This window comes from Bombina bombina, chromosome 1 (genome assembly GCF_027579735.1).
Source record: "Bombina bombina isolate aBomBom1 chromosome 1, aBomBom1.pri, whole genome shotgun sequence".
Lineage (NCBI taxonomy): Eukaryota > Metazoa > Chordata > Amphibia > Anura > Bombinatoridae > Bombina > Bombina bombina.
Window position 1 is genome coordinate 1331204656 of NC_069499.1, and position 22851 is coordinate 1331227506.

The window sequence follows — 22851 nt, forward strand, 5'->3', positions numbered from 1 at the left end:
ACATACAGGTGGCAAATAAATAAATAAACAAATAAACGAAGAAATAAACAAATAAATATTTATTATAAATCTATAATATATAATAACAACTGCCTGGCCCTGGATAGTGTGTAATATTAGGCATTAGCAAGAAAAGCCCTGTAGTACCCAAACAATAGAGTTGCTACCTTTATCCTTTTCAATCTGCATCTTTATCCTTATTTACATTTCTATTCTTATCTCCTGTGCTCAACTACAAGTTTTCTATATATAATGTGAGCTTTTGATAATAGTTCTTTTTCCTACACCCCTAGAGTACAATCCTGCCTATCACTGTGGTGATTGCTGAATTCGTTGTGCTTACATTTTTAAGTATAGCATAACTACTAAAAAGTTAAACTTTAGTTTTTAGTTCCTAGTAATATGTCACCATTCCCTAACTTAATTATAATAAACACACAACCACGTTATTTTTTGATTACAAGCACAGCCTACCAAATCACTGTTTAATAACACTTTCTCCTTTTGAGAGTTTCACATTTAAGATTTCCTTTTTTTTTGCACCAAACACCTGCACATTATGTTTTATTCACACAATACCAATTAGGCTTTGCTTACACACTATTGGCTAACACCAGTATTTAACCTGATAGCAGGTGAACACCACTAGATCTCTGATGAAGCGCATGTGAGCATGCGGGAAACGCGTCAGATCCAGCCCTGCACACTGTGACTGTGTATTTCACTTGACTGTTCATTAAACTAACCACTTTGGAAACAGAGCCTGCAGTTCCTCGTTTTTCTTTCCTCTAATACTATATATATATATATATATATATACACACACACACGCACACATATGAGAAACAAGATAACTTTTCAAGGAAGCTTTTTTTTTTGCAAACAGCTTATTTTATTTTTATACTTGAATGTAATTTATAGAAACTAAGAGATCGCTTTCATTGAGCCGTTAAAAATGGAGTTGTAAGCTACCGAAGTGGCCGTCAGCTAAAAGTAATTTACGGCTCCATTTTAGTACCAGGTTTCCATTGTCAGTATATGGCTGGGTTATAATACAATATATTTAATAATTATTCTTTAAAATAAACCCCCAATGAATATGCATATACCAAGACAATAAAATTAATGTAAATTCCTAAATTCTTTTTATTAGTTAAAATTTATAGACACATTGAAATATATTTGTAGAAAGCCAGATATGAATCAATATTATACACGTTTAAACTATTATAATATGCTATGCATAGATCATAAAAGTTGCCTTATTCACAATAGTCTCTCAAATCAGAGTTGCATTTAAAATACCACAATAAGATATACAAGAATCTAAACCACTAACATTCAAACAGTACAATCAGCTATATAGCCACAATTTATTTTATATAATTTCAATTTAAAACATCAGAAATTGTATATATTATTTGTGCCAACAACCAAACTCCTATGCCAATTTATCTAAGCTGAATTAAATTCTTAGTTACCTACAGTTAAGACAAATTCTAAAATATATTTATATATTTGCAAAGATAAATTACTTAGCATACAACAGACAAGCTTAACACTGTATAGGACTATGAAACACAAGGTTAAAAATACAATTTGTTCTTTTAAGTCTGCTAATTACAGCAACAATGGATGTTTGTTTTAAAATTGTACCTATATTTAGCAACCTCTTATACTTTACAAGATATAACCAAATAGATATTCAGCTTCCAATATTTCTCAGTAGGTCCAATTTCACTTCAGAATACAAAAGGAGTATTTTGCATGTGGAAAAGTAAGGGTAGCTATTATGCCTTTTAGTAACTGTATTTCAAACGCAGCCAATTTCAGTTACCAGTTAGCAGACAGACAGTAGCCATCTTTTACTATCCTATGCTTGGGGTTTTATCATGTGATATAACCCCACCCCTTTTTGTTCTGTACCATCATTGGTGAATTGGTTTGGGAGGCCCTTCTAGCTGAACATCTCATTGGACACCTGGGAGGTCTTGTAGGATTGGCCCTGGAAAATTTCAATTTTAACAGCCAAAGGCCTTTTGGCTGTAATACTGGATTTTGGCCATCAGGGGCAGCAGACAGACAAACAGTTTCATTTTAATTGTTTCTATACAGTAAAAATATTTCTTAAAAATGTTAATTTAAAATGCCATAATTTCTTTATATTAATAAGTTACATGTTCAAATACACATGGGTCACACAGTATCATTTTTCCTGATAATTTTAAAACCACATGTGAATGTATTTCACTTATAATGTATTGAATGCATTTAAACCATATTTTCTATGAAACAATTTAAGGATTATAATATCTTCATCCTGGATTCAATTTCCTTCTTCAGCCATCCACTCAACATCACATACATGCTTTGAGATCAGCAAATATATGTGGTTTTCACACAATTATATCTACATTGGATTATTATCCCATACAGATTAATATTTCATATCTGTATGTTTCTTTTTTGAGTGTAGAAAACACATAGGATATTATTTAAAATACCAATTATCTGTGTACTTATTAGGTGCCTGAAATGAAAGAAATAATTGTTAAAATGTTCATTTGAGTATTTCCTCACATTCATATGAAACCCAGCATTTTACACATTGTTCTACAAGAAACAAAATTATATCAGCTATATATAAAAATAATTGAATTCAAAATAGCTACACTGTAAACATGTGTTTTTGCCTGGCCAAACTTCCATTGTCTAGAATTTGTGGATTCAAACACAATAGGGGCCCCATATCTTTGCATATATTTAGGCCATGTCTGATAAGTTTATCACTCATCTTGGTATACACGTCTGAGGGGTTTCTGTGACTTAGATAATGAGACAGATGTTTTCTCTTTGAAATAACTTAAATGTTATCTTAATTAGGAGAAGCGTATCTTATGTCTGATCAAAGATTTACAATATACAAACTGTAGATGGCCATCTCTTTTGAAGTGATTTGCCCTTCTTTGAAATGACAGTCTGAGATTAACTAGGCCAATTGTCTTTTCTAAGATTACTTTGTAAACAATTTCTTTTGACGATTGGGACACAGGCTTGGTCTGTATCCTGTGTACTCAAAAGAAGTGGGTGCTAAATTACACACAGTGACATTTGGATTTTGACAAATAAAATGAATTATTTGGTGTATACAACCATCTATATATATTAAATAATATATATATATATATATATATATATATATATATATATATATATATATATATAAAATTTAATAACATTCACAGATCGTCTGACACCATTGAAAAGTTTTCCACTTTGCGGGCGGTTGCTCTTTTCGTGTAGGTGTAAGTTAGCGTTGTGTTAATGCTTCCACCCGATGCCGGATTTCTAAAACATTAATAGGTTACTATGGTAACCCAACCTTACACTACACTTGATCGCATATTCAGCGCCGTATATTTTACCCGTCGCTCACTATTAGAATAAAATGAAACACTTAACGCATGCGCAATATCTACCTCTCAGCCGCAACCCCCCCATCGCAATAACTAATGTATTGATCCCTAATCCGTCAACCCCCATACCGCAAAGTATCTATCAAAGTTATTAACCCCTAAACCGCCATCCCCCACATTGCAATCTAGCTAAACTATTAACCCCTAATCCATCAATAACCCACATCGCAATTAACCTAATATATTAACCCCTAAAACGCCATCCCCACAATGCAATCTAGCTTTTTAAACTATTAACCCCTAATCTGCCAATAACCCACATTGCAAGTAACCTAATTTATTAACCCCTAAACCGCCAAACCCCACAACGCAAATAACTAATCCCCTAACCTAATACCCCCTAAATTGACCCCATTATATAAATTAAAATAATCCTAAATTACAATTAAAATAAAAAACCTAACATTACTTTAAAAATAAAAAAATAAGTTTAAATTAAGCTAAAATTACATAAAATAAAAAAAGTAACATTACATAAAGTAATAAACAAAATTATCAAAAATTAAAAAATTAAACTTAATCCCTATGAAATTAAAAAGCCCCCCAAAATAAAAACACTGCCTAATTTAATACTTAACTACCAATAGCCCTTACAAGGGCCTTTTGTAGGGCATTGCCCTAAGTTAAACAGCTCTTTTACCTTTAAAAAAAAAACTAAGTTCCCCCTAACAGTAAACCCCCCACAACCAAAGCTCCTAAAATAAAAAAAAACTAACACTAAGAAAATCCTGAACTACCCATTACCCCTAAAGGGGCATTTATATGGGCATTGCCCTTAAAATGGCATTCAGCTCTTTTACAGCATCCAAATCCCTAATTTAAAAATAAAAATCTAACCCCCAAATAGGTATTCACGGTTCCTGAAGTCCGGCGGTGAAGTCTTCTTCCAAGCGGCAGCGGAACTGAAGACCGGCGACCCCAGAGCAATAGAGCGTGGAGAATCCTCTTTGTACGATCGCCGCCGTACACTGCATAGTGAATTCAAGGTACGCAATTATATATGGCGTCCCTTGCAATTCCTATTGGCTGATTTTATTCTTCAAATTCAAATCAGCCAATAGGATGAGAGTTTCTGAAATCCTATTGGCTGGCCAGCAGGAGGCAGCAAAGAGCACCACAGCCAAGCTGTTCAGTGTCACTCCCCTACCCATAACCCCCAGTCATTCGACCGAAAGAAAATGGAACAAGGAATAACACAAAGGTGTAGAGGTGTCTGAGGTTTAGACAAAATAACTGTCATAAAACAAAAAGGGTGGGGTCGTGAACTCACCATATCTGGAAAGAAATACATTTATCAGGTAAGAAGTTGGATATTCCACAGCGCTAACTTGAGATATGACCTAAAGCTCCCTTACGATTGGGTCTCTAGTTACCCAGTGGAAATCTAACAGAAACAATATATATGTAAGGAGCGCCTAATTGTAAGGCGAGGTCAACACGAGTGGGCCAGGATCAAATGCAAATTGGGTCGTAAATAAATGTTGAAAGAGGAATAAATAGCATATAAATGTCAATTTAATTTCAGGGTTAAAAATCAGTCTATATAGGTTAAAATAGGTTTACATAAACATCTGGTACAAATACAATTAATAACATGGATCCATGGTACAATTAATAAAAACAAAAACAAATGACAAATATGAATAAAAACAGATGACAAATATGAATAAAAACAGACGTCGACAATATAATCAAAATTAAAAAACAATGGTGACCGCTCCGGGGTCTAATGTGATATGGGATAATTCGTACTCCTATGCTAAATGCTCGTCTTAGGTGACTAAAAAAACTTTAATAATACCAAATCCAATAGTTCAAAAGTCCAAAAATAATCCAATGATCCAACTGATCCAACTTGTGTATGTTATTCCAAATGTGACGAAAATAAAAATAAAAATATCTAAAAAATGTGTTCAATTGCGATGATCAAGTTGTGAAAAAATGCTCAAAATATATCAGAAAATACGATGTTAAAAAATAGTGTTCAAAATAATTCCTCAAATGTGATGTGGATTTCAAACCAAAATGTAAATGCAAAACAAATAACACATCAGTGTTGTTGGGATACTTGATAGTGCTCAACTATAAACAAAAAAAAGAACCAAAAAACTCCAAACCTGTGAAAAAAGAAATAGTACAACATAGAGCAGTAACGTTTTAAATTAGCTGTAATTAATTGAAATGTAACTCACCATATAGGTCAACGCGTTTCGGCCCACCAATAGGGCCTTTTTCAAGACTGGTATACAGTTAGTAAGAGTGTGCAATTTATATGTTTGATTAGCCAAATGGCGCCAAAAGTGTTTGAATTGCGCCCATTTGTTGACCCTATGACCCGGATGTTCATTGTGGGACCGGATGTATAATCTTAACCTGCCAGCTACGTTATGTGATGACCCTGTATTTATTATTTAGGGATTCCTAGTAGTATCCTTTTGTTTATAATTGTTTTATCTTAAATGTTATTATTTGAATAGTGTTCCTTGTCCCTTTCGGTAAGATTGAAGCCAGACCGGAAGTTTAGTGTTTCCGCTAGACCGGATATGATCTATTGTGGGTAATCTATTTATTCCTCTTTCAACATTTATTTACGACCCAATTTGCATTTGATCCTGGCCCACTCGTGTTGACCTCGCCTTACAATTAGGCGCTCCTTACATATATATTGTTTCTGTTACATTTATCAGGTAAGCATACATTTTGTTTTCTTTCCTAAGATATGGTGAGTCCACTACATCCTCAATTACTAGTGGGAACCAATACCCAAGCTAGAGGACAAGGTTGACAAGGGAGGGATAACAAGACAGACAGGCCTAAACAGAGGGCACCACCGCTTGAAGAACCTTTCTCCCAAAGGAAGCCTCAGCCGAGGCAAAAGTATCAAATATGTAAAATTTAGAAAAAGTGTGCAGAGAGGACCAAGTTGCAGCCTTGCAAATCTGTTCCACAGAAGCTTCATTTTTGAAAGCCCACGAAGAGGAGACAGCCCTGGTGGAATGAGCTGCAATTCTCTCAGGAGGCTGCTGACCAGCAGTCTCATAAGCCAAACGAATTATACTTCTCAACCACAAAAAAGAGAAAGAGAAGTAGCAGTAGCTTTCTGACCTTTACTTTCCCAGAGAAACAAACAGGGCAGAGGACTGGCGAAAATCCTTAGTCGCCTGCAGATAGAATTTAAGAGCACGCACAACATCCAAGTTGTGCAACAAACGTTCCTTATGAGAAGAATGATTAGGACATAGAGAAGGAACAACAATTTCCTGATTAATATTTCAATCCGAAACAACTTTAGGAAGGAAACCTAAAAGTACAAAGAACCGCCTTATCGGCATGAAAGATAAGATAAGGCGAATCACACTGCAAAGCTGAGAGTTCAGAGACTCTCTGAGCTGAAGAGATAGCACCAAGAAACAAAACCTTCCAAGATAACAACTTAATATATATGGAATGCATAGGCCCAAACAGAGCCTGTTGTAGAACTTTAAGAACAAGGTTAAGGCTCCAAGGAGGAACAAAAGATCTAAACACAGGCTGGATTCTAACCAGGGCCTGACAAAAAACTTGAACATCTGGCACACCTGCCAAGTGCTTATGCAACAAAATAGATGCAGAAATTTGACCCTTCAGAGTACTGACTGACAAACCCTTCTCCAGTCAAAATTCTAGGACTCCTGACCCTACTCCAAGAGTAGCTCTTGGATTCACACTAATAAAGGTATTTACGCCATACCTTATGGTAAATCCTTCTAGTAACAGGCTTATGAGCCTGAATCCAGGTCTCAATGACCGACTCAGAAAAACCACGCTTAGACAAGCCTAAGCATTCAATCTCCAATCAGTCAGATTCAGGGAAACGAGATTTGGATGAAGGAATGGACCCTGAGTTAGATGATCCTTCCTCAGAGGCAACCTCCAAGGTGGAAGAGACAACATCTCCACTAGGTCTGCATACCAGATCCTGCGAGGCCACGCAGGGGCTATAAGAATCACTGATGCTCACTCATGCTTGATACGAGCAATGACTCTTGGAAGGAGTGCAAATGGAGGAAACAGGTATGCAAGATTGAAATCCCAAGGAAACGCCAGAGCATCTATCAGGGCGGCCTGCGGATCCCTTGATCTCGAACCGTACCTTGGAAGCTTGGCATTCTGCCAAGACGCTATCAGATCCAATTCCGGCACCCCTCATTTGAGGGTAAACCTGGAGAACACCTCCGGATGGAGTGCCCACTCCCCTGGATGAAACGTCTGTCTGCTCAGGAAGTCCACTTCACAATTGCTGTCTATCTGCCATCCACATTCCAGGAGTGGACAACTGGGAACTTCCGCCGACTGAACAATCCGAGTTACCTCCTTCATGGCTAAGGAACTCTGACTGGAACCTCATAAACTGGGGTAAGGACAACTGAGGCCAAGCCATCAGAGGATTATAAATCACTCTCAACTCCAAGACATTTATGGGGAGAGCTGACTCCTCCCGAGTCCATAGCCCTTGTGCCTTTAACAAGTCCCAGACTGCTCCTTAGCCCAGCAGGCTGGCGTCCGTGGTCACAATCACCCAGTAAGGTCTCCGGAAGCATGTACCCTGAGACAGATATCCCTGAGAAAGCCACCATGGAAGGGAGTCTTGTCGAATGATCTAGATCTATCCTCTGAGAGAAATCCGAATGGTCTCCGTTCCATTGCCTGAGCATGCATAACTGCAAAGCTCTCAAATGGAATCAAGCAAAGGGAATGATGTCCATGGAAGCGACCATCAGACCAATTACTTCCATACTGAGCCACAGATGGCCGAACAGTAGACTGCAGAGAGAGGCAAGAGGAAAGAATCTTTGATTTTCTGAACTCCGTCAGTAAAATCTTCATAGCTAGGGAATCTTTTATGGTCCCTAAGAAAACCACCCTTGTAGCTGGAACAAGGGAACTCCTTTCCAGATTCACTTTCCAACTGTGGGAACATAGATAAGACAACATGATCTCTGTATGAGAGTTTGCTTGTTAAAAAGATTGTGCATGAACCAATATATCCTCCTGGTATGGTGCCACAGCAATTCCCAGAGACCTGATTACTGCCAAAAGAGCCCCCAGAACCTTTGAGAAAATTCTGGGAGCTGTGGCAAGGCCAAAGGGAAAAGCCACAAACTGAAATTGTTTGTCTAGAAAAGCAAATCTCAGGAACTTGTGATGATCCCTGTGAATCATCACCCACGGACTATCTGGAGCCCTTGTCACCACAGATGACACTCAGAATCATGAAATCCATCCACTCTGGCGCACCCTCGGACCTATGCCCCCATCACATATTCAAGAAAGCAAGCAACATCATCGCCCCTGGACTCCGCCACACCATCAACTGCTCCATCAAAACTGGCACCTTCCCAGATATCTGGAAGTACACGGACCTGAAACCCCATCTCTCTACTCCCCTTCCCAGCCAAAGTCATAGAGAAGTCCATCAACTTGCAACTTATTGACCACATTGAGGCCAACCACACCCTGGACCACTCCCAATCCGGTTTCAGAAGCAACCACAGCACCGAGACCACCCTCCTCGCCGCCACAGATGACATCTGCGCCATGCTCGACCGAGGAGAAACCACCACCCTCAACCTCCTAGACCTCTCAGCAGCTTTCGACACTGTCGACCACAACACCCTCCGCACCCGCCTACAAAACGCCGGCATCCGCAGCAAAGCACCTTCCTCACGGGCAGGACCCAGAAAGTCAGACTCCCGCCTTTCTACTTCAAACCCACACCAGTCAACTGCGGTGTACCGCAAGGCTCTTCGCTGAGCTCCACCCTCTTCAACATCTACATGGCCCCTCTCGCCGCCATCATCCGACGCCACAACCTCAACATTGTCTCCTACGCCGACAACAACCAGTTAATCATCTTACTCACCCGAGATCCCACCACTGCCAAAAAGAACGTCCACGAAGGCCTGACAGCAGTTGCCACCTGGATGAAGGACAACCGGCTCAAACTAAACACAGACAAAACCGAAGTCCTCCTCCTCGGATCCAATAAATCCGCATGGGACAACTTCTGGTAGCCCACAGCCCTCGGTCACCCTCCAACCCCAACCGACCATGCTCGAAATCTAGGCTTCATCCTGGACTCTTCACTCTCCATTGACCGACAAATCAATGCCATCACCTCAACATGCTTACACATTCTCCACCTGCTACAAAAAATCTTCAAGTGGATCCTTACCGAAACCAAGAAAACAGTCACCCACACCCTCGTCAGCAGCCAATTAGACTACGGCAACGCACTCTACGCCGGCTCCACCATCAAACTCCAAAAGAGACTCCAACGTTTCCAGAACGCCTCAGCCAGACTCATCCTTGACATCCCTCTCCAATGCCACATCACAGAACACCTAAGGAACCTTCACTGCCTCCCCATCAACAAAAGAATCATCTTCAAGCTGCTTACCCATGCATTCAAGGCCCTACACAACATCAGACCCGAATACATCAACCACCGCGTAAATTTCTACACCCCCGCCAGACAACTCCGATCAGCAGACCAAGCACTCGCAGTTATCCCCTGCATCAGCAAATCCACAGCGGGGCGGAAGATCCTTCTCCCACATGGCAGCAAAGACATGGAACACCCTCCCGCTGCACCTCAGATAATCCACCTCCCTTACAAAGTTCAGAAAGGACCTCAAAACTTGGCTCTTCGACTGAATGCCCATCCCCCCTTCTCCTATCCTCTATCCCTTAGCGCCTTGAGACCCTCATGGGTGATTAGTTTGCACTCTATAAGTACCCAATAGATAGATAGAATGGGAACATGAAGATACGCATCCTTCAGGTCTATGGTTGTCATGAACTGACCCTCTTGGACCAAAGGAAGAATGGAACGAATAGTTTCCATCTTGAAGGACAATACCCTGAGAAATTTTTTTAGACACTTCAAGTCCAGAATAGGTCGGAAAGTTCTCTCTTTTTTTGGGAACTACGAACAGATTGGAATAGAAGCCTAGGCCCTGTTCTGGCACAGGAACTGGAACTATCTCTCCCAGGGAAAAAAGATCCTGAACACATTTCAAGAACGTTCCTCTTTTTATCTGGTCTACAGATAATCTTGAGAGGTGAAACATGGCCCTGGGAGGAAAAGTCTTGAATTCCAATTTGTTATCCTGAGAAACTATGTCCAAAGCCCAAGGATCTTGGACATCTCGAATCCAAGCCCTCCTTTAACAGTATACGGAGGTATTCCAGCTTAAATCTGAAGGTTGCAACTTCAGCATCAGATGAAGGAATTATACTGTCCGAATCTGAGATTTCACCCTCAGAGGCTACCGAAGTATCTTCCTCATCAGAGTCATGAGGAAGAGCAACTCTGGTGATAGCAGCAGGAGCAGAAACCTTACTATCTGAATCCTCTTGTGGTTTCCTTTTAACATAGGAAAAGCAGCTAATGCCGCAGATATCGCTGACGATTTCTGCTTGCAAATAAACGCCTCCAGGAGGTTGAGAGGAACTGCAGGGCACTGTATGTGACACCATAGAGGCTAGGGACGTTTGAGGAGAGAGCTGTGGCATTGCCCTAACAGCATCAACCTGAGAAACATTAGGCTCAGTCGAAAATAATTTATCTTTGCATTTTAATGTCCTCTTAACACATGAGGAACAAAATTGCATAAGGGAGACAATCTGAACCTCTGTGCACAAAAGACACGTATTCATTAAAGCAGCCTCCTGCTCCATTTCAGACATTTTCCAGAAATCCAACAAAAAGATATATTTAAATTGCAATAAAACAGGTTAAGTTCTGTGCATATCCTAAAAGCGCTAATTAAGTAAAAAATAGATTGCATAAAAAATTGTTTAAAAATTGTTGGGAAGTATTTTAAAATAATTTTCAAAAATAAGCAAAAAATAATTAAAACAGCCATGCTGTCTGGACACTGTGCTCCACCCCTCTTATCAGTGTTTAGACACAGGCATTGTATTTCACCTCAGTTCACAGCTTCTAGGCATGCTCCAGCAGATAATCCCTATTCATTTGTGCATTTTACCAAAACAACAATGCATATAGCTACAGCCATAAAATAAATTGTGTTGGGGGAGTTAGAGCTGTACAATTCAGAAACTTAAAAGAAAGGGTTAATGGCGGGGCACTGCAGTATAAATTTGCAGGTAAAGTAATTAATGTACATATTATATTTTGTCTCTATCTCAACTTGTTTTATGTCCCTTTAAGTAACCTCTGGGCAGAGCGCTTCACTAGCTAAAATGTACCTCACACTGATAACCTCTACACCTCAGCTAAACTGAGGTGCTTACCTGCCCCCTCCGCTTCCAAAGAGTTTAAGCTGACTTCTGATTGCTGCCACACGCTAGAGACGAAAGTTCTCTGATCGTTAGGAGCGGAAGGAAGACGATCATGTGACCCGCAGGGAAAACTAACTGCGTAACACACAGATCTGAAAGTTCGCGTGGAAAAAAAGCCTGCTCAGACTAAGTCTGCCCTCCGGCTGCTGTTACTGAGAGGATCACCAGTAAAAATACTCACAGTACAATCATACTCCTGCGCAACAGATCTTAATAACTGCCCGGCAGGCAAACTATACTTACAGAGTCTGCATACAGAAACTGACACACAGTTCCTGAATAAAAAATAATTTAACCCCTTACATAACGATTCTCCAATGAGAAAAAGTGAGCCAACTAAAAAGAGGCAGGGCCGCCATCAGGGGGTGACAGGGGTGACTACTGTCAGGGGCCCAATGGGCCGGGGGGGGGGGCCATGAGGCAAGAAAAACTAAAAAAATTTAATTTTGGCAGCCACCAGTGGGTACTACAGCAGAATGCTAATTAAGCATGGGAAATGTTATTACAAGGAGTAAAGTATTAGCATTTGAGAGGATTTCTGAGTGTGCACTAAACCACTATGCACAGTGTGAGACAGACTTGGCACTTTGTTTATACAGTGTGTGCCTGAGTCAGACGGCAGATCACTTTCATTTGCAGAGGAGGTAGGAATTACTTAGTAAATGTTTTTTTATTTCTTTGTGCAATTTCGGATTGTAACTTCAGTGTGGTAGCAGTTGTATGGTGGGGCCAGGGGTCCATAAAAACACATATTTTAGCAGCAGTGAATTTATGATTATTTGACAATGCTGTAGAAATTCTATATTTAAAGCCATGCATAAATGTTTCCTCCTCAGTACACAAACGGTAGGTGCCCTTTTGGCAGATATGAGTTTTTAAATTAATATATATATATATTAATTACATTCCAGTTTACTGCCCCTTTATGCAAGGACTTTCCAGATGCAAGGAGGCATTTTATCTATGATTTTTACAACTGCATAAAATGTTATACTCTCAGACTAAGATTCCTCAGTGTTTGAAATGAGACAGGTTAACTTAAAACTGTTCAGTTTACACTACAGCTGACTTAATTTTGAAAACATAATTTATGTAAGAACTTACCTGATAAATTTATTTATTTCATATTGGCAAGAGTCCATGAGCTAGTGACGTATGGGATATACAATCCTACCAGGAGGGGCAAAGTTTCCCAAACCTCAAAATGCCTATAAATACACCCCTAACGACACCCACAATTCAGTTTAACGAATAGCCAAGTAGTGGGGTGATAAAGAAAGGAGTAAAAAGCATCAACAAAGGAATTTGGAAATAATTGTGCTTTAAACAAATAAATCATAACCACCATAAAAAAGGGTGGGCCTCATGGACTCTTGCCAATATGAAAGAAATGAATTTATCAGGTAAGTTCTTACATAAATTATGTTTTCTTTAATGTAATTGGCAAGAGTCCATGAGCTAGTGACGTATGGGATAGCAATACCCAAGATGTGGAACTCCACGCAAGAGTCACTAGAGAGGGAGGGATAAAAATAAAAACAGCCATTTTTCGCTGAAAAATTAATCCACAACCCAAAATATAAGTTTATTCTCATGAATGAAAAGAAAAAACTTAAAACATAAGCAGAGGAATCAAACTGAAACAGCTGCCTGAAAAACTTTTCTACCAAAAGCTTCCGCAGAAATGAATACATAGAATTTAGTAAATATATACAAAGAAAACCAGGTTTGCGGCTTTGCAAATCTGATCAACTGAAGCTTCATTCTTAAAAGCCCACGAAGTGGAGACTGATTTAATAGAATGAGCTGTAATTCTCTGAGGCGGGGCTTAACCCGACCCCAAATAAGCTGAATGAATCAAAAAGCTTTAACCACCAAGCCAAGGAAACGGCAGAAGCCTTCTGACCTTTCCTAGAACCAGAAAAGATAACAAATAGACTAGAAGTCTTCCTGAAATCTTTAGTAGCTTCAACATAATATTTCAAACTCTTACCACATCCAAAGAATGTAATGATTTCTCCAAAGAATTCTTAGGATTAGGACACAAGGAAAGGACAACAATTTCACTATTAATGTTGTTAGAATTCACAACCTTAGGTAAGAATTTAAATGAAGCCCGCAAAACCACCTAATCCTGATGCAAAATCAGAAAAGGAGATTCACAAGAGCAGATAAATCAGAAACTCTTCTAGCAAAAGAAATGGTCAAAAGGAACAACACTTTCCAAGAAAGTAGTTTAATGTCCAAAGAATGCATAGGCTCAAATGAAGGCGCCTGTAAAGCCTTCAAAACCAAATTAAGACTCCAAGGAGGAGAGAATGAATTAATGACAGGCTTGATACAAACCAAAGCCTGAACAAAGCAGTGAATATCAGGAAGCTTAAGCAATCTTTCTGTGAAATAAGACAGAAAGAGTGGAGATTTGTCCCTTCAAGGAACTTGCAGACAAAACCTTATCCAAACCATCCTGAAGAAACTGTAGAATTCTAGGAATTCTAAAAGAATGTCAAACGAATTTATGAGAAGAACACCATTAATATAAGTCTTCCAAATTCGATAATAAATCTTCCTAGAAACAGATTTATGAGCCTGTAACATAGTATTAATCACTGAGTCAGAGAAACCTCTATGACTAAGCACTAGGCGTTCAATTTCCATACCTTCAAATTTAATGATTTGAAATCCTGATGGAAGAGGCCAAGGTTGGCAGCTGGACATCCGAACAAGATCCGCATACCAAAACCTGTGAGGCCATGCTGGAGCTACCAGCAATACAAATGAGTGTTCCATGATGATTTTGGATATCACTCTTTGAAGAAGAACTAGAGGCGGAAAAATATAAGCAGGCTGGCAACGCCAAGGAAGTGTCAACGCATCCACTGCTTCCGCCTGAAGAACCCTGGACCTGGACAGGTACCTGGGAAGTTTCTTGTTTAGATGAGAAACCATCAGATCTATTTCTAAAAGACCCCACATCTGAACAATCTGAGAAAAACACATCCGGATGGAGAGACACTCCCCCGGATGTAAAGTCTGACGGCTGAGATAATCCGCTTCCCAATTGTCTACACCTGGGACATGTACCACAGAAATTAGACAAGAGCTGGATTCCGCCCAAGAAAGTATTCAAGATACTTCCTTCATAGCTAGGGGACTGAGTCCCACCCTGATGATTGACATATGCCACAGCTGTGATATTTTCTGTCTGAGAACAAATGAATGGTTCTCTCTTAACAGAGTCCAAGCCTGAAGAACCCTGAAAATTGCACAGAGTTCTAAAATATTGATTGGTAATCTCGCCTCTTGAGATTTCCAAACCCTTTGTGCTGTCAGAGATCCCCAAACAGCTCCCCAACCTGAAAAGACTTGCATCTATTGTGATCACAGTCCAGGTTGGACGAAACAAAGAGGCCCCTAGAACTATAAGATGGTGATCTAACCACCAAGTCAGAGATAATCAAACATTGGGATTTAAGGATATTAATTGTGATATCTTTGTATAATCCCAGCACCATTGATTCAGTGTGTGTGTATGTATGTATTTGTGTGTTTTCTGTGGGTGTCTCTGTGTGTGTGTGTGTATGTCTTTGTGTGTTTTTTGAGGCTGTCTCTGTTTCCTTGGGTGTATGTGCAAGTTTGAGTGTGTGCGTGTGTCCATTGTCTGTTCCTTTTTAGGACATTTAGACCTTACTACTGATTATTTACATCTTTCTACAGACTTTGAGACTAATGAGACCTTTCCGGAAGTCACCAATCCACCATTTAACCTTTAAATTATTGTTTAGGCAGTTCAGGGCCCTTCCTTTAAGCCACTGCATGCTGTTATCATTTAGTTGGCATCTTCCTTGACAAAAAGATAATCGGAACTCCATATTTTGTTTTGTAAATCTCCCTTTTTGACCAAACTGTAATCTACCTCATTACTTGTCAGGTCAATGTAAACAAGTGCTGAGTGTCTGTTTGGGTGTCTGTGTCCGAGTGTGTTTCATTGCGTGTCTGCTAGAGTGTCTATATATGAATCCTTATGTGTGAGTGTGTTTCAGTGTATGAGTGTGTCTGTGTGTTTCTACCTTTACAACATTTCCAAGTTTGACTACACTTAAGAATAAAGTGCATATACGGTTTAGTCACTTGGTCAAAAATTGCACATGTCAAAGAGGGGGGGGGGCATGATCAATGGTTAAGTCAGGGGCCCCAAAATTTCTAGTGGCGGCCCTGAGAGGCTAATACCTTCATAACTATAAGAAGGTTTAACCCATACAGTCTCTCATCACATACAATAACAGTGCCTGCATTCTGCCACAATCAATCCTACTCGGGATCTGTTTGTCCCCTTAAAGCTGCAGGGAATCTTAAAAAAGTGCTAGTCTCCTACTCAGAAGACAGAAAAGCACTTAACTGCATCTAGCCATCCGGCAGGAGGACAGCTCACCCGGTATGAGAGGACACATACTCCTCATAGAGACCTGTGGAAAAAAGAAAGAACAGAGTAAACCTACTCTGGCTTTCTATACCATGGGCAGCAAATATGTTAGGAAAACGCAGCAAGACCCACCTTACAAGTTCCCAACTGCTAGCCACCACTGCCCTACTGAAAAAAACTAACATGGAGTACGGATAGACCCAAAATTCTTGCTTGTAGCGAAAATATTCCAGTTTTCTTCAGACACCAAAACTTCACCTCCTCCATTGACAGAGGCAAAGAGAATGACTGGGGGTTATGGGTAGGGGAGTGACACTTAACAGCTTGGCTATGGTGCTCTTTGCCTCCTCCTGCTGGCCAGGAGTGATATTCCCACTAGTAATTGAGAACGTCACGGACTCACAATATTTTAGAAAAGAAAAAAAGATAAACTAGCACCTCAGGAGAGGATGAATAGGCAGGTCAAGAGCGCTAGAAAAGCTGTTTCCAAGATAACTTTTCAAGGAGGCCTTTTTTTGTGAAAATAAGCAAAACTGGAATAGAAAAAAAATAGAATTTGGAGCATTAATCCATTTAAAAAAATAAATAAATAAAAATATTAGGTTAAGTATTATATAAGGGACACTCATGCGTGTTGATAATCAATAAGGAAATATAAAGTTAGGTAACAGCAAATAGATTTTGTATCCATGCATCATTCTGTCCATATCTTAATTTGAAAAGCTCAATGTTTATCCCCTTGTATTAAATTGTGTCCAGTTGATATGACAAATATATGTCAAAGGTGTCACCAAACAAAACAATTGACATCTACACACTTCATCCACCAAGTTATAAAACATTGAAGAACCCTGATTTTATTTGATTTAAAAATAGTCAATATACAACACAATACCACTATTGACCTATAATGTATGCAAATGTTATGAGCTATATATTTAAAGTAACATCATATCGTCACATACACAAGTACGACCAGCCCCCTGGGGGGAAAATACAATTTATACTTACCCGATAAATTAATTTCTGTCATGATGGGGAGAGTCCACAAGTCATCACAAGTGGGAATTCACTTCTGGTGGTCAGGATGACTTGTGACATTCGATGAAAGATTGTTGTGTACTATTCTTCATTTTCTGACTTTCTGTTCTCTCTTGCAGTTTTTTGCCTGCCTGGTAATGATCGCATATGGAGCAAGCACATTCTTCAGTTTCATGGCTTGGAGAGGAGGTGGCTCCAACGCTGCATCAGCTCAGGCCTGAGATTCTTGAAAGGACGTACTGGATTTTTAATGTATAGATTCACATTTTTACTTTATTTTTTAACTTTTTGCAAATGTGTATGTGCAGATTTTATTCAGTTCTCTGAGGATTCCAGCATACTTCAGAGGTGTCAACCTCAGAAATCTCTATACATATGACATTGGGTGACATCAGAATGGTCTAACTGCTGAGTTGCTGTGTAGCTGAGCATATCTTGCTCCTCATTTACAAGGAGAATAATGCATTACGGAGCTGGCATACAATCATTAAATATGGATCTCAAAAGCCAAATAAATTATCATGAATCAAAAAAACTGTCAGATACGCACTCGACTGTGGTTACTTAGAAACAACTGATCTATACACTTGGTAAAATGTTCACACTTACTAATTATGATTACTAATTCTTTATCCTTGTGTATAAAGGGACTGGACATAATAAAGGTGCAAAAACAAACATCCCTTGCACATACATCTATGTCATTAGTATGCGGCCAATTTGTGGGCAAAAACACTAATACTAATATATTATTATGTTACTCTATCATCCCTGGTGACAATATATCCTTTACCCTACACACAACGATGTAAACTACTGGCATTAAATTGCTTCATTTCTTTACCATTTACATACTAGCACAGATTATAGATTGACTGTGCATTTATGTTTGTGCACAGGTATAACACAGCTAGTTGTACAATATCTATGTGCACAGGGATTACACCACTAGTTGTACAGATATCTATGTGCACAGGGATTATACAGCTAGTTGTACAGATATCTATGTCCACAGAGATTACACAGCTAGTTGTACAGATATCTATGTGCACAGGGATTACACCGCTAGTTGTACAGATATCTATGTGCACAGGGATTACACCGCTAGTTGTACAGATATCTATGTGCACAGGGATTACACCGCTAGTTGTACAGATATCTATGTGCACAGGGATTACACCGCTAGTTGTACAGATATCTATGTGCACAGGGATTACACCGCTAGTTGTACAGATATATATGTGCACAGGGATTACACCGCTAGTTGTACAATATATATATATATATGTGCACAGGGATTACACAGCTAGTTGTACAATATATGTGCACAGGGATTACACCGCTAGTTGTACAGATATCTATGTGCACAGGGATTACACAGCTAGTTGTACAATATATATGTGCACAGGGATTACACAGCTAGTTGTACAATATATATATGTGCACAGGGATTACACAGCTAGTTGTACAATATATATGTGCGCAGGGATTGCACAGCAAGTTGTACAATATATATATGTGCACAGGGATTACACAGCTAGTTGTACAATATATATGTGCGCAGGGATTACACAGCTAGTTGTACTATATATATATATATATATATACAGTATATATATATATATATATATATGTGCACAGGGATTACACAGCTAGTTGTACAATATATATATGTGCACAGGGATTGCACAGCAAGTTGTACAATATATATATGTGCACAGGGATTACACAGCTAGTTGTACAATATATATATGTGCACAGGGATTACACAGCTAGTTGTACAATATATCTATGTGCACAAAAACAGACACACACTAACATAATACAAAAGCAGCTACACACCCACTGTAAGGATCTGACCCAAAAACACTAATACTAATATATTATTATGTTACTCTATCATCCCTGGTGACAATATATCCTTTACCCTACACACAACAATGTAAACTGGCATTAAATTGCTGCATTTCTTTACCATTTACATACTAGCACAGATTATAGACTGACTGTGCATTTATGTTTGTGCACAGGTATAACACAGCTAGTTGTACAATATCTATGTGCACAGGGATTACACCACTAGTTGTACAGATATCTATGTCCACAGGGATTATACAGCTAGTTGTACAGATATCTATGTCCACAGGGATTACACCGCTAGTTGTACAGATATCTATGTGCACAGGGATTACACCGCTAGTTGTACAGATATCTATGTGCACAGGGATTACACCGCTAGTTGTACAGATATCTATGTGCACAGAGATTACACCGCTAGTTGTACAGATATCTATGTGCACAGGGATTACACCGCTAGTTGTACAGATATCTATGTGCACAGGGATTACACTGCTAGTTGTACAGATATCTATGTGCACAGGGATTACACCGCTAGTTGTACAGATATCTATGTGCACAGTGATTACACCGCTAGTTGTACAGATATCTATGTGCACAGGGATTACACCGCTAGTTGTACAATATATATGTGCACAGGGATTACACAGCTAGTTGTACAATATATATATGTGCACAGGGATTACACAGCTAGTTGTACAATATATATGTGCACAGGGATTACACAGCTAGTTGTACAATATATATATATATATATATATATATATATATATATATATATATATATATGTGCACAGGGATTACACAGCTAGTTGTACAATATATATATGTGCACAGGGATTACACAGCTAGTTGTACAATTTATATGTGCACAGGGATTACACAGCTAGTTGTACAATATATATATATATATATATATATATATATATATATATATATGTGCACAGGGATTACACAGCTAGTTGTACAATATATATATATGTGCACAGGGATTACACAGCTAGTTGTACAATATATATATGTGCACAGGGATTACACAGCTAGTTGTACAATATATCTATCTGCACAAAAACAGACACAAACTAAGATAATACAAAAGCAGCTACACACCCACTGTAAGGATCTGACCCACCTAGTGGCCCTTTGTTCTGCTGGTGCCAGAATAACTTGGTTTTGTGAGGAGCAGTGGACTGCATGTGGACATGTGTTTACATACATGGAAATCCTAAAACAGTTTATGATCAGAGGATGTACTGTTTAGAATTATGTGGCAATAATCTATTACAAATCTTTGTATTTAATGCATTCTAAACCTTGACCTGTGGAGTTTTACTTACTGAACATGTGTTCCTCATTGACACCATTCATAAAGTAATTCCAATGTAAACAGCTGTGTTTTTTGTCCAATATTAAAGGCAAGGTACTGAGGTTAAACACTATCCTGGCAGAGGAGTAAGATGCTTTATTTTTGTATTATTTTAAGGGACATGAAACCCAAAAAATGTATTTCATGATTCATATAGAGCAAACAATGTTAAACAACTTTCCAATGTACTACTATTTAATTTACTTTTTACTCTTGGTATCCTTTGTTAAAAAGCATACAGAGGTAGACTCAGGAGCTGGGAGCTAGCTGCTGATTGGTGGCTGTAAATACATACCTCATATCATTGTCTTATCGATGTATTCATCTAGCTCCCAGTGGTACATTGCTGCTCATTCAATAAAGGATACCAAGAGAATGAAGCAAAATTGATAATAGAAGTAAATTGGAGAGTTGTTTAAAATTGTATTCTCTATCTGAATCACGAAAGAAAAAAAATTGTGTTTCACTTAATTAAGTGCTGTTTATTGTCATCTGTTTTTTGTTTACCACATTACACTGAAATGAAAAGTGAGAGTTTTGCATGATTCTGTGCAGTCTGTAAATGGTGTGCAGCGAGGAAACAAACGGGGCAATAAGGCGAATATAAAAGATACATCAACAAAAGAAAATATAAAAAACATAATTTATGTAAGAATTTACCTGATAAATTCATTTCTTTCATATTGGCAAGAGTCCATGAGCTAGTGACATATGGGATATACAATCCTACCAGGAGGGGCAAAGTTTCCCAAACCTCAAAATGCCTATAAATACACCCCCACCACACCCACAATTCAGTTTAATGAATAGCCAAGATGTGGGGTGATAAGAAAGGAGCAAAAGCATCAACAAGGAATTGGAAATATAATTGTGCTTTATACAAAAAAATCATAACCACCATAAAAAGGGTGGGCCTCATGGACTCTTGCATATATGAAAGAAATGAATTTATCAGGTAAATTCTTACATAAATTATGTTTTCTTTCATGTAATTGGCAAGAGTCCATGAGCTAGTGACGTATGGGATAGCAAATACCCAAGATGTGGAACTCCACGCAAGAGTCACTAGAGAGGGAGGGATAAAAATAATGACAGCCAATTCCGCTGAAAAAAAGAATCCACAACCCAAATCAAAATTTTTAATCTTTATAATGAAAAAAAATGAAATTATAAGCAGAAGAATCAAACTGAAACAGCTGCCTGAAGTACTTTTCTACCAAAAACTGCTTCTGAAGAAGAGAAAACATCAAAATGGTAGAATTTAGTAAAAGTATGCAAAGAAGACCAAGTTGCTGCTTTGCAAATCTGATCAACAGAAGCTTCATTCTTAAAAGCCCAGGAAGTAGAAACTGACCTAGTAGAATGAGCCGTAATCCTCTGAGGCGGGGATTTACCCGACTCCAAATAAGCATGAGGAATCAAAAGCTTTAACCAAGACGCCAAAGAAATGGCAGAAGCCTTCTGACCTTTCCTAGAACCAGAAAAGATAACAAATAGACTAGAAGTCTTTCTGAAATCTTTAGTAGCTTCAACATAATATTTCAAAGCTCTTACCACGTCCAAAGAATTCTTAGGAATAGGACACAACGAAGGGACAACAATTTCTCTACTAATGTTGTTGGAATTCACAACTTTAGGTAAAAATTTAAATGAAGTCCGCAAAACCGCCTTATCCTGATGAAAAATCAGAAAAGGAGACTCACAAGAAAGAGCAGATAATTCAGAAACTCTTCTAGCAGAAGAGATAGCCAAAAGGAACAATACTTTCCAAGAAAGCAATGTCCAGAGAATGTATAGGCTTAAATGGAGGAGCCTGTAAAGCCCTCAAAACCAAATTAAGACTCCAAGGAGGAGAAATTGGCTTAATGACAGGCTTGATACGAACCAAAGCCTGTACGAAACAATGAATATCAGGAAGATTAGCAATTTTTCTGTGAAACAGAACAGAAAGAGCAGAGATTTGTCCTTTCAAGGAACTTGCAGACAAACCCTTATCCAAACCATCCTGAAGAAACTGTAAAATTCTAGGAATTCTAAAAGAATGCCAAGAGAATGTATGAGAAGAACACCATGAAATGTAAGTCTTCCAAACTCGGTAATAAATCTTTCTAGACACAGATTTGCGAGCCTGCAACATAGTATTAATCACTCAGTCAGAGAAACCTCTATGACTAAGCACTAGGCGTTCAATCTCCATACCTTCAAATTTAATGATTTGAGATCCTGATGGAAAAATGGGCCTTAAGATAGAAGGACTGGCCTTAATGGAAGTGGCCAAGGTTGGCAACTGAACATCCGAACAAGATCCGCATACCAAAACCTGTGTGGCCATGCTGGAG

General features: G+C 38.7%; 1 protein-coding gene across 1 annotated transcript in view; it reads left to right on the plus strand.

The window, feature by feature from the left end:
* PLLP (plasmolipin) overlaps positions 1–17824 on the plus strand; it is a 109543-nt gene extending 91719 nt beyond the window's left edge. The window contains exon 4 of the mRNA XM_053702093.1: positions 17409–17824. Within this exon, the coding sequence (XP_053558068.1) occupies positions 17409–17510 (102 nt within the window). The 3' untranslated portion in view covers positions 17511–17824. The remainder of the gene's footprint in view (positions 1–17408) is intronic.
* Positions 17825–22851: the final 5027 nt, after the last annotated feature.